This window comes from Schistocerca gregaria, chromosome 3 (genome assembly GCF_023897955.1).
Source record: "Schistocerca gregaria isolate iqSchGreg1 chromosome 3, iqSchGreg1.2, whole genome shotgun sequence".
Classification (NCBI taxonomy): Eukaryota; Metazoa; Arthropoda; class Insecta; order Orthoptera; family Acrididae; genus Schistocerca; species Schistocerca gregaria.
Window position 1 is genome coordinate 406,023,188 of NC_064922.1, and position 13,533 is coordinate 406,036,720.

General features: G+C 46.7%; 1 protein-coding gene across 1 annotated transcript in view; it reads left to right on the forward strand.

Annotated features, from left to right (window-relative positions):
* Nucleotides 1-13,533, forward strand: part of LOC126355132 (carbonic anhydrase-related protein 10) — a 2,094,013-nt gene that overhangs the window by 1,706,754 nt on the left and 373,726 nt on the right. Inside the window, exon 8 of the mRNA XM_050005316.1 lies at nt 7,135-7,289. Coding sequence (XP_049861273.1) covers nt 7,135-7,289 — 155 coding nt within the window. The remainder of the gene's footprint in view (nt 1-7,134; nt 7,290-13,533) is intronic.

Genomic DNA, 13,533 nt, shown 5'->3' on the forward strand with positions numbered 1-13,533 from the left:
CTCAAGTCCTGGCAAGGGCCCTCTCATCCACTCCATAGGTCGGTATGACATGTCCCGCGACAAGCACAAGCGCCCCATGTGAATCTTCGACGATTAAGTCGAAGAGAAAATTCCAATATCCATTCCCAAAGCCTGCTCCTACCCAAATGAGCTACAATTATCTCGCCAAACATTAGGCAAGTACCGGACACACACAGAACAATCAACACATTTCACAGACACCAAAAAGTACAGATATAATCACACACACGAGTACACAGGGAAATAAAAGCCGAAAGGCTACGAACTCCCCCTCACACTTCCCCAAAGAGGGGAAAGTAATAGATGAGAGCAGCAGTGACGATGGCGAGATTTCTGATCACCGAAATATTGTGCCCGTTGGACACTATGAGCCGGCTGTATACCCGTGGACTGTTCGAGTGTTTCAAAATATTTGTGAGTGTGCATTGGCTTGGAGACATTATGGGAGCATTATCGCCAATCACAACGCTCATTACTGATACAGGCGACTACCGAAGTGAATGGAGTAGCAGTTCTGGACAGTGTGGGGCAAGGGACAGGCGCAGAGGACACAGGAGAGTTCTGGACAGTACGGGAGAGGACACTAGAGGGCCCAGTACAGTACGGCGCGACGGACGGACGCACGGTCGCGGCAGGGACTTGGAGAGTGTGGAGCGGTTTGCGCGTGTGCGGCAGGCAGAAATACTTCGGGGTGCCGACTTGTGGACTTGTGATATTTCCTTGGCTTCTACAGTGAAGACGTAGTGTGCATTTAGAAGTGCATATATCTCAAGCTATGTTGTTGTGTTCATAACTAATTACGTGCAGCAGGAATCTAATGTTTCCCTGTTATCCAACATATTTTATTTAATTGCTGGAACATCGACACCAGTAAGTGTTTTGCAGAAATATACCGCATTCTCAAAAGACTTCTACTATCGTACTCATCATTTAAAGTCGTTAAAGTAGTACCTGCAGAATTTCATTTAACTGCAATCTTTCATTCATAAATGTCTACGTTACATTAGCAATTGCCGAGTCACAGGAACCTTTGACCATTCGATTCATGTGTATATTCATATTGTATACTGTAGACTCAACATTATGTGCTTGTAATGCGGCAACTACGTGTCCCAGCCACTAGACAACGAAACCACCGAAAACACTTGGTCGGAGGGAACGTCGGTGAGCACCACACCACACCATCATGTCATTTCATTTTTATTTGAAAGCTCGCTAACATATTGCTCATTTTTGGTAGGATGATCCATTATTGTTCGAATATTTCGGAGGAGAGAACCCTAGCGATAGACATAGCTGACAAAACTCTCGTTCGACGTTTCTTGACCATTCTACATCGGTTTGTGACCCTTTGTGTCAAGGATATGCTCAGTCAACTCCGGCGGCAGACTATACAAGAGAACCGTGGTGAATCACGAAGAAATTTACCTTCAAAACTCCCCCAAAATGAAAAACAACATAATCAGTGATGCATAATTTGAATCAACCAACTCATGCGAATGTCTAGGTGTAATAGTTTTTTCTGGCAATGAAATGCAATGATAAAGCAGACTCAGTTGTAAGTAAAGCAAGTGGCAGACTTCAGTTCATTGTAGGACGCTGGAAAAATGCAGTCTACACTTCTGCAGCACAAAAAAATGGTTGAAATGGCTCTGAGCACTATGGGACTTAACATCAGAGGTCATCAGTCCCCTAGAACGCAGAACTACTTAAACCTAACTAACTCTTGACATCACACACATCCATGCGAGAGGCAGGATTCGAACCTGAGACCGTACTGGTCGCGCGGTTCCGGACTGAATCGCCTACAACCGCTAGACCACCTCGGCCGGCCTGCAGCACATCCAAAAATATTTATCAGCTATGTGAGGCCCTTACCAGATAGAACTAACAGCGGATACTGATCGCACAAAAACAACGGCGCCTTGGATGTTCACACGTTAATTTGACTTATGAGAGGGCGACAAGGACACGCTGGAAACCTGAACTGTCAGACGCTTAACGAACCAGTTTTAGGAAAGAAATTGAAGAATATAACCTACTAGTTATCACTTCCGTAGGAATAGTAGGGATTAGACGCAATTAATTGCGTCACCCAACGGAGGCATTTAAGCAGTCGTCGTTCCCGCTCTCCACACGCGATTCGAACAGCGAGAAGACCTTCATCGTGGCATAGCGGGAAGTACCCTCTACCAACGCCTTCACAGTGATTAGTGGAGATAGAATACGTATATACACTCCTGGAAATTGAAATAAGAACACCGTGAATTCATTGTCCCAGGAAGGGGAAACTTTATTGACACATTCCTGGGGTCAGATACATCACATGATCACACTGACAGAACCACAGGCACATAGACACAGGCAACAGAGCATGCACAATGTCGGCACCAGTACAGTGTATATCCACCTTTCGCAGCAATGCAGGCTGCTATTCTCCCATGGAGACGATCGTAGAGATGCTGGATGTAGTCCTGTGGAACGGCTTGCCATGCCATTTCCACCTGGCGCCTCAGTTGGACCAGCGTTCGTGCTGGACGTGCAGACCGCGTGAGACGACGCTTCATCCAGTCCCAAACATGCTCAATGGGGGACAGATCCGGAGATCTTGCTGGCCAGGGTAGTTGACTTACACCTTCTAGAGCACGTTGGGTGGCACGGGATACATGCGGACGTGCATTGTCCTGTTGGAACAGCAAGTTCCCTTGCCGGTCTAGGAATGGTAGAACGATGGGTTCGATGACGGTTTGGATGTACCGTGCACTATTCAGTGTCCCCTCGACGATCACCAGAGGTATACGGCCAGTGTAGGAGATCGCTCCCCACACCATGATGCCGGGTGTTGGCCCTGTGTGCCTCGGTCGTATGCAGTCCTGATTGTGGCGCTCACCTGCACGGCGCCAAACACGCATACGACCATCATTGGCAACAAGGCAGAAGCGATTCTCATTGCTGAAGACGACACGTCTCCATTCGTCCCTCCATTCACGCCTGTCGCGACACCACTGGAGGCGGGCTGCACGATGTTGGGGCGTGAGCGGAAGACGGCCTAACGGTGTGCGGGACCGTAGCCCAGCTTCATGGAGCTGCGGTCCGGTCCCAGGTCGACGGGCACGTACACCTTCCGCCGACCACTGGCGACAACATCGATGTACTGTGGAGACCTCACGCCCCACGTGTTGAGCAATTCGGCGGTACGTCCACCCGGCCTCCCGCATGCCCACTATACACCCTCGCTCAATGTCCGTCAACTGCACATACGGTTCACGTCCACGCTGTCGCGGCATGCTACCAGTGTTAAAGACTGCGATGGAGCTCCGTATACTAGGGCAAACTGGCTGACACTGACGGCGACGGTGCACAAATGCTGCGCAGCTAGCGCCATTCGACGGCCAACACCGCGGTTCCTGATGTGTCCGCTTTGCCGTGCGTGTGATCATTGCTTGTACAGCCCTCTCGCAGTGTCCGGAGCAAGTATGGTGGGTCTGACACACCGGTGTCAATGTGTTCTTTTTTCCATTTCCAGGAGTGTAGATATCTCACACACTGCGAAGCGATAAAAATACATAAATTAGATCATACACGGAGTCCTACGGCCAGTCACTGTCACCACTTCACGCTTAAGCTGGACAGAGAAAGGAAAATTGACTGTGGTACCTGAACTAGGCACGCCATTCCACACTGTGAAGTGGTTTGCGGAACATAGATGTCGATAATATGACCGTACCAGAACGCTGTGAGTCAAATACACTGGTTCGTAGTAGTTTCTGCTTCCGCCTTCTGACAAATGTGGACAGATGACAACTCACATTGAATAAATTGCTTTACGATTTCTTGCCATTTCAGTGCTTTCGACGACTTACATTGGAGTCTTTGGCTCGAGATTAGATTTAGTTAGGCATTTGCGTAATTTAGTTGGCCGAATTATGCCATGGAGACATAACGAAATCAGTGAACTTCCATGTGTTACCAAATGGTATGCCTATATCAGTGACTGAGAAAAATTAGCAGCGACGCTCATTTCGTGAGATGATGGATGATTGAAATGATTTCACTTGGCCGTTCAGCATCAATTGAGCATTTCCATGTACCACTAAGATTGTAGCCGCTGTCTACGTTAAGGGTGAAGTTACACTTTCTGATCTCAATGGCTTCTTTCATGAAAGAATTCCAGCACATTGATGCATGGGATAATATTTCCGTTTCAAAAACTTAATCGGATGTTTGTTTGTGTGGCTGTGGTCGGCAAACAGTAGTTTATCAAATTAGCGATATTTAATGTGTCCCGTACATCGTTCTGAAATCGTTCGTATTGTGTGATCAGTTAAATTATATTAAATTATATCAGAATTAAAGAGATGCTGTGCCCATGAAAAGTCAGCTTTCGTATCGGTGTTGCTGGAACATATGAAATGTGAATGGGGTAGCAGTTACATCAACACGAACAGCGTCAGAGCGCTGCACACAGCAACGACGCCACATTAAATGTTCTGATTTGGAAAAATCTGCTGTTGCCGATCACATGATAAGGAGCAAACATAGGATCATATTTGATAAAATGGAAATCTATGCACCTCTACCTACTGGGATTCCATCATCAGAGAAGTTGTTGCGATCAGAATGAGTAACAACTTGAACCGAGACTTTTGTGACGGCTCCCTATCCCAGAGCCCTCGGCGTTACTTTTGGGGCAGCCACCACAAATTGTATAAGGCGTGGGTAGTGACCAGGATGTAGCAATTATTCGGCCGAATAATAATTAATGACAAGAATTGCGCCAGCTAGAATGAAGAGATAAGTTATCTTTATTTCTGACGAAACGTTCACCAGCAATACAAGTCCAAGTAATATCCAAGAATAATCCGTGTAGTGAACCTAGTCGAATACAATAGCAATTATCACACTGCAAATGCTCCGCTATAAACTCCACGGAAGGCTAGCAATAGACAATCGACAATAGGCTGTCCGTCTCGGGGCCAGCGCTCCACCTTATATGCAAAAGACAGAGGGTGCTGCGGACCTAAGCTGAGCCATGGCGCGACCTCTTCCGTCGGCGATAACGCCCTGAGACTCCCCACTGACACGACAGGAACTGTGGCCAGCGATGTCACGGCCAAGGCGCGCGTGCACGAGTTGGTTGGTTGGTTGGGTCCGTGGATACAACAGAGACAGCAGCTACGTTCTTACTCGACCATGGAAGCCGTCAGTTGATGCTGAAAAGCCTACGGACGCGACAGGAACTGTGGCCAGCAGTGTCAGGGTCAGCGGACGGGTGCGCGAATTGATTGGGTCCGTGGATACAACAGAGATAGCAGCTATATTCTTACTGGTCTATGGAAGCCTCAATTGATGCTGGAACGTCTACGGACGCGACAGGACCTGTGGCCAGCGATGTCACGGTCAGGGCGTGCGTGCGCGTGTTGTTTGGTTGATTGGGTCTGTGGATACAAGAGAGACAGCAGCTACATTCTTACTCGACCATGGAAGCCGTCAGTTGATGCTGAAAAGCCTACGGAAGCGACAGGAACTGTGGCCAGCGATGTCACGGTCAGGGGGCTCGTGTGCGAGTTGGTTGGTTGGTTGGGTCTGTGGATACAACAGAGACAGCAACTACATTCTTACTCCACCATGGAAGCCGTCAGTTCTTGCTGAAAAGCCTACGGACGCGACAGGAACTGTGGTCAGCGATGTCACGGTCAGGGCGCGCGTGCGCGTGTTGTTGGTTGGTTGGGTCCGTGGATACAGGAGAGACAGCAGCTACAATCTTACTCGACCATTGAAGCCGTCAGTTGATGCTGAAAAGCCTATGGACGCGACAGGAACTGTGGCCAGCGATGTCACGGTAAGGCGCGCGTGCGCGTGTTGATTGGTTGGTTGGGTCCATGGATACAAGAGAGACAGCAGCTACATTCTTACTCGACCATGGAAGCCGTCAGTTGATGCTGAAAAGCCTACGGACGCGACAGAAACTGTGGCCAGCGATGTCACGGTCAGGGCGCGGCTGCGCGAGTTGGTTGGTTGGTTGGGTCAGTGGATACAACAGAGACAGCAGCTACATTCTTACTCGACCATGGAAGCCGTCAGTTGATGCTGAAAAGCCTACGAACGCGACAGGAACTGTGACCAGCGGTGTCACGGTCAGCGCACGGGTGCGCGAGTTGGTTGGATCCGTGGATACAACAGAGACAGTAGCTATACTCTTACTGGTCTATGGAAGCCTCAATTGATGCTGGAACGTCTATGGACGCGACAGGAACTGTGGCCAGCGATGTCACGGTCAGGGCGCGCGTGCGCGTGTTGGTTGGTTGGTTGGGTCTGTGGATACAATAGAGACAGCAGCTACATTCTTACTCGACCATGGAAGCCGTCAGTTGATGCTGAAAAGCCTATGGACGCGACAGGAACTGTGGCCAGCGATGTCACGGTCAGGGCGCGTGTGCGCGTGTTGGTTGGTTGGTTGGGTCCGTGGATACAAGAGAGACAGCAGCTACATTCTTACTCGACCATAGAAGCCGTCAGTTGATGCTGAAAAGCCTACGGACGCGACAGGAACTGTGGCCAGCGATGTCACAGTCAGGGTGTGCGTGCGTGTGTTGGTTGGTTGATTGGGTCCGTGGATACAAGAGAGACAGCAGCTACATTCTTACTGGTCCATGGAAGCCGTCACTTTATGCTGGAAAGGATAGAGATATCAGATGAAATAACACCATCTAATGAAATCAGTAAAGCTACCAATGATCTTCAATCAGAGATACCGACATAATCTTTACTAACATATGGAAGTTCCGTGACTTAATAATGCCTCCATGGCATAATTTTGTCAATTAAATGAAGTACCTATAAACCTACTGAAATGTAAAGCCCTGCAGACGACGCTGGAGGATGTCGTCGATACCTCGAGACTAACGAATCTGACCGGGAAGAACTATATGAACCATTCATACAAAAATGTCACCGCGACAATCTACTTTGTGACACCTCACATACTTAAATTTTGACAGATAGTTTTCTGGTACTTTTAGGCGCTTGCCAAATATGCTTTGGTACAAGTTTTCGAGTGTTTTCTGCGACAAAGTGGGCATTTCTTTTTACCCTCTGACCTTTGATTTATAGGCCAGGAGGTGGAGGTGCGTCGGCTGTCGATCCGCGGCTTGCTGCCCGAGACGGACTACTACATGACGTACGACGGGTCCACTACGATGCCCGCCTGCCACGAGACTGTCACGTGGATCATCCTCAACAAGCCCATCTACATCACCAAGCAGCAGGTAGGGTAGCTAGCTCTAACGCTACTACGGCGTGATGCTACAACGAGATTAATTTGACTCCCTACAGGACGAGCTACGTTGTTATGCAGTATTATGTTTAAATAACCGTCAATTCAACACTTTTTCTGTGTTATCCTAGACTGTCTTATACAGTTTCGACTTACAATAAATTTCAGTGTCAGTCTATCTCCTCTTTAGCCCTTTAACTGCTCTGGATGTGGTAACACACGCGCCTTTATAGATGTCCCTGTGTGCTCTGAACGTGTTTACGCGCGCGCCATCACTCCTTCTACCTGGTACTCTGAACGTGTCTACGGGTAGACACGTTGAGAGTACCAGGTAGAAGGAGTGGTGGCGCGCGTAAACACGTTCAGAGCACACGGTAGACACGTTCAGAGTAGCAGGTAGAAGGAGTGGTGGCGCGCGTAAACACGTTCAGAGCACACAGAGAGGTTCAAAGGCGCGCGCTTTAGCACATCCATAGCAGTTAAAGGGTTAGAAACAATGAAACAAAAATAATTATTAACCTAAGAGGCCGTAAAATGCTCAATTTTTTCTTATGGTCTGTGTTTGTGAGAAAAAATATCACACGTTGCTTAATAAACTTAGTGAGGATAGTAGATATAATTTAGCAAGAGTTGCAACTTTGTTACATCATCCACTGTGCTGTTCAACGGTTAAACCAAAATCATAGCTTGGAAGGCGTATTTTACTTGGACTTTTTACTGTGGAAAGCAGCGGCTATTCCTTGTAAAGACAATTTAATTAGTAAGGAAAATGTGTCCATACATGAGATCACATGTAGCACTCTTTTAAAACTAAAATTTACCACATCCTGATAACAAGTGTGGAAAAAAATGTGGTCTCCTCTAATCACTGGACGTAATTGTGAATATATCTGTATATAATCTGGTGCCGACGAGCTTCACAAACGAACGGGAGAAATAATTAACGTAAGCCTGGGAAATAAGACAGGACGTTTACAATAAAGTTGAACTATTTTCAATAGGCATAAACTCCAAACAGAATGTACTTCATTGTCTTCTCTCTCCGTGATTGTCTTCCATTCTTTTTGACCAAAGGCATTTTTTTTCATTCGGATTAAGTTGTGTCGTACAGCATTATATGCATTTTCTTATCTTGGATAAAAGCGATTATCCTAATTACAGTTACAGTTTCTTGTCTTCAATATCTACAGGGGGATGCCGTGGGGATTCACAAACGATCACATGAATAACGTATCATTAGGTATACGAAAAACATTTTATACGGCATCATACTTTCGTTCACCAAAGAAGGTAAGAGGTTAGCAGACGTCTCCTACGTATATTATGTTGGGTCATAAGATAGTAGCGTTTTTGTCTTACACGTTGGTATCCGGTTGCTATGGGTTTATTTAGTGACTGTCTTTTTTTTCTTTTTTTTGTAGTTCACTGTTGCTATCAGGGTATACTGATTGTCATTTTGCCATTTGGAGAAGTGAGTGGAGATTTCGACGCTGGAAAATGGAGTGCGAAGTGGAGAAATCGGAACGTTTCCGACATATTCTCTTGTTTGAGTTCAATAGACGCGTGAGAGCAGTAGAGGCAGCCAGAGCATTTGCCCCGTGTAAGGGGATAATGCCATTCGACAGAGCACGCAAAGAGAATGGTTTTCTGGTTTTAAGATCGTTCTGAAGTCTGTGACTCTTCACATTCAGGAAGATCTTCGAGGTTTGCTGAAGATCGTTTAAAAGCGTTAATCCACAATGAACCACGTCACTACCCTCGAGAACCGGCCAATGTGTTGAACTGTGAACATTCCACCAGCGTGCAATATTTGCATACAAGTACCGCGTTCTGTAAGCCAAAACCTCAAAAATCAGCGGGGGGCCATATGTGCAACTTTGCTTGTTCGTCATTAATTGGCTCGTGAACAACACCGACCATTATTATCCTGTATCGTTGCTTGTGACAAGAAATGGTGTCCTTATGCTAGCATATGGAAAATAAAAGAAAAAGGAATGGTTTCTCAAAAAAAAAAAAAAAGTCCCCGCTCAAAGATCTGCAAGCAACCTCAACACAACGTCACGCATTTGCTGGATTGGCGATGGTATGGTGTACCACGAATTGGTTCAAATGGCTCTGAGCACCTAGAACTTAGAACTACTTAAACCTAACTAAGGACATCACACACATCCATGCCCGAGGCAGGATTCGAACCTGTGACCCGGCCGGCTGTACCAAGAATTGCTTATACGGAGTGCTGACATTTATTGTCCATAACTGGTACGTCTTGCAGACATAATCCAAGAACCACGAGGAGCAAGTCTATGTGAAGTGATGGTACCCCATGTTAAAGCCCGCTCGCAATCTGCGACACTGGACGTGGATTGGGAACCCATTCGGTTCACACCTTTTCCACGGTCTTGCATCCGGAGATTTTCTCCTATTCCGCTCTGTATCAAACAAGCTTCAAGGAACTTAGTTTCCGGATGAAAATGCTCTCAGAATATGGTTCTACGAGGGATACCTATAGTCTTGGAATCTAAAAGTACCCCAGCTTTGGCAGACTGTTGTAAACAGAGAAGGAACATTCTTTGTTGATGACTAATATTTCTGCTGTTTGTATCTGTTGTGTTTATCAAACTTACGAGAAAACGCTACTAACTTATCTGTCAGCGCAATCTAACTTTTTTAAGGTGCAGTTCAGTGACTGATATGCGCTTTTTGCTGCACAAGAAATAACATATCACGTTACTGTTTTAAGAGGGTATTGCATCACGAATTCTGCGTGCATTGTAACGATATAGATGTCCCGTCTATGTATTAAAATACGTTAAGGAAGCTGGGTACTTGATTTCTGTGCGTTTGGTTTTCTGCGATGGGCAGGGCGGGTGACGTGAACGTGTACCACTGCCATTTGCAGTCAAAATACAAGGCAGAGTCTTGGAGATGACCACCCTCCAGACAACAAAATTGGGAGAGTTGACGTCCTGCGAGCAAAACGATCGCCTGATAGTGATTTCCCAGGTTCTTTTCCGCGTGATTGATTAATGGTGGGCCTCCGGGTGTTCTGATGAATTATTGTTTCACTCCGCGCGCAGTGTTTCAACGACCGGCCTCGCTATTATTTTCAGGTACCTCAATTTTTCCTGTTGCATGTGCATCCGCTGCCTGGACTCCGATCAGAGTCCGTCGATCGTCGAAACAGCGTGTACAAAATGGAAATACTAACTCGATGGAACACCTGGAAGCGCACCATTTCACCTAATAGTACTCGCAGGCTGTGTCTAACAAAGGCTTCGCGTCTAATACTGTCTGCGCAAATCACAGAACAGAGTTAACTAGAGTAATCCACCACCGATTCAAACTAAGATTTGGAAAAGAGAACTAGTAGGTTTCGGCAGTAAAATTCACAGACAGGCGCTGGCCGCCTTGTGATTGGCACGCACTTCTTCAAAACTGTTGACGTAGCAGAACGTGGAATCTGATCAGGAGTCTCTCTCACTATAGGGGGCTTTTTGGCTTCAGATGTACCGTATTACAAGGACTATAAGACGCTACGGACTATCAGATGCACCTTAATTTTTAAGCAATTTAAAAGAAATGATAATATTTCCATTTTTATTATTAGACTGCAAAGCTCATATGAGATGGTCTTCACTGCCATCGAGAGCGTCACTTATGCTGCACTTCTTGAAACACTGTAAATTAATGTCTTGTCGTACTCTATTTCACGTCTGTTTTGTCCACTGACTCGTTTGTTTGATTTTAGGTCCTTTGAAAGCTCCCTTCGGCGTGAATTCATGTTGGGTTCAATCCGTCATCCGTTTGTTCCATTCGCCTCTCATATGCACTTTTAATGGTTTATTTGTCTAGACATCATGATGATGCAGTCGCAAAGTAACTCCTCCCGGAACAACAGCTAGTTCCCTGTTTCCCTGTCTCAATTTCTCTTTCACTAAATTTTTCAAATAAGTACTAAATTGATTAAGCACAAGAAGAGAATTCTTCTTCAATAAAACACCTTTCCTTCTCTCCCACGCTCTCTTAATCCATAATGTCATAACAGCCTCGTCCATGCCATCCTCGCCATGTACGTGAACAATGACGGAAAGTTTTGAGCTTGAAAAAATGGAAGTATCCTGTGGATAGGGCTTTCCGTCGGGTAGACCGGTCACTTGGTGGAAGTCTTTTGAGTTGACGTCACTTCGGCGACTTGTGCGTCAATTGGGATGAAATGGTGAAGACAACACAACACCCAGTCCCTGTGCGGAGATAATCTCCGACTTAGCCCGGAATCGAACCCGGGAGCCTTGGCATGACACTAAGTCGCACTGACCATTCAGCTATAAGGGCGGACGTTGAGCCTGAAAATTATGATTGGATTAATATTCGTGCCGTCAGCACAACATAAAAGGACAACAATGTAGTACGCTTTTTCACACCCACTTGTTTTCATAGTTACAGTTTTAATGCCTTTCATGGCAACAGTTCTGTTACTTGGCACATCAAATGTCAGAGGAGTTTCTTCGTTATTCGCTATTCAGCTTACCTCAATTCCACACTAGTTTTCTTTTGCTGTTGAAAATAAAACGATGGAAAGAAAACATTTTCTCTTCATACAGTTGTGATGTTTTCGGAGACACTTTGGTTTTGGTTGTATGCTAGATCCATGACGCTTCATAAATCTGTAGCGCCACCCACTATTCCCTTAATGTCTGTTAAGTTCCACAGTAGCGCCAGCTTACGAATGAGTATTTGACTCATTATTGTATTAATTCCAACGCCATTTAGATGGAGTCCTTGAATCCATTTCAATATGTCATCATCTAATTTTGGCCATTTTGCATTCAGTCCTCTATTTGAACATTTAGTCTTCCTTCTTTCTTTCAGTTCTTCTTTACTTGTTTTTTCTGCTGGTGGAGGACCGAAATGCCGTCCGCTGCTCGGTTTCCATGTTCTTCTGCACATGCTCGTATTCAATTTACAGCCCGCATCATAGAAATACTTTTACTTTTTTCAGTTACAAAACTAGCTACGAACAAAAATTTTGTACTGTTGCCGATAACACAAATCACTTTCAATTCAAGTTCACTGTCACCGTAGACTGCAGTGACGCATCAAAGGCTAAGACAGTGTTAGCTTGCTTGTGAATCCCCGCAACGCATGTTCGTCTCTTCGACGCACTGCTGCTGCGAGTTCACTCAAATTTGTCAGTTAGAGATAGGTTTCCCAGGTCATTCAATATATGACCATTTTTAAGAGCGGCAGGAATTTAAAATAAAAAACTGATCATTTTTATATTAATTTTGAGTATATAATCGCACCTGAGATATGAAGGCAGTTCTTCGAGGAAAGAAGTGCGTCTTATCGTCCGTAAAATACGGTAGGCAGGGCGGACTGTAGAAGGGGGAGAGGCATGCCATATTTGTAATTACACTCCTGGAAATAGAAAAAAGAACACATTGACACCGGTGTGTCAGACCCACCATACTTGCTCCGGACACTGCGAGAGGGCTGTACAAGCAATGATCACACACACGGCACAGCGGACACACCAGGAACCGCGGTGTTGGCCGTCGAATGGCGCTAGCTGCACAGCATTTGTGCACCGCCGCCGTCAGTGTCAGCCAGTTTGCCGTGGCATACGGAGCTCCATCGCAGTCTTTAACACTGGTAGCATGCCGCGACAGCGTGGACGTGAACCGTATGTGCAGTTGACGGACTTTGAGCAAGGGCGTATAGTGGGCATGCGGGAGGCCGGGTGGACGTACCGCCGAATTGCTCAACACGTGGGGCGTGAGGTCTCCACAGTACATCGATGTTGTCGCCAGTGGCCGGCGGAAGTTGCACGTGCCGTTCGACCTGGGACCGGACCGCAGCGACGCACGGATGCACGCCAAGACCGTAGGATCCTACGCAGTGCCGTAGGGGACCGCATCGCCACTTCCCAGCAAATTAGGGACACTGTTGCTCCTGGGGTATCGGCGAGGACCATTCGCAACCGTCTCCATGAAGCTGGGCTACGTTCCCGCACACCGTTAGGCCGTCTTCCGCTCACGCCCCAACATCGTGCAGCCCGCCTCCAGTGGTGTCGCGACAGGCGTGAATGGAGGGACGAATGGAGACGTGTCGTCTTCAGCGATGAGAATCGCTTCTGCCTTGGTGCCAATGATGGTCGTATGGTGTTTGGCGCAGTGCGGGTGAGCGCCACAATCAGGACTGCATACGACCGAGGCACACAGGGCCAACACCCGGCA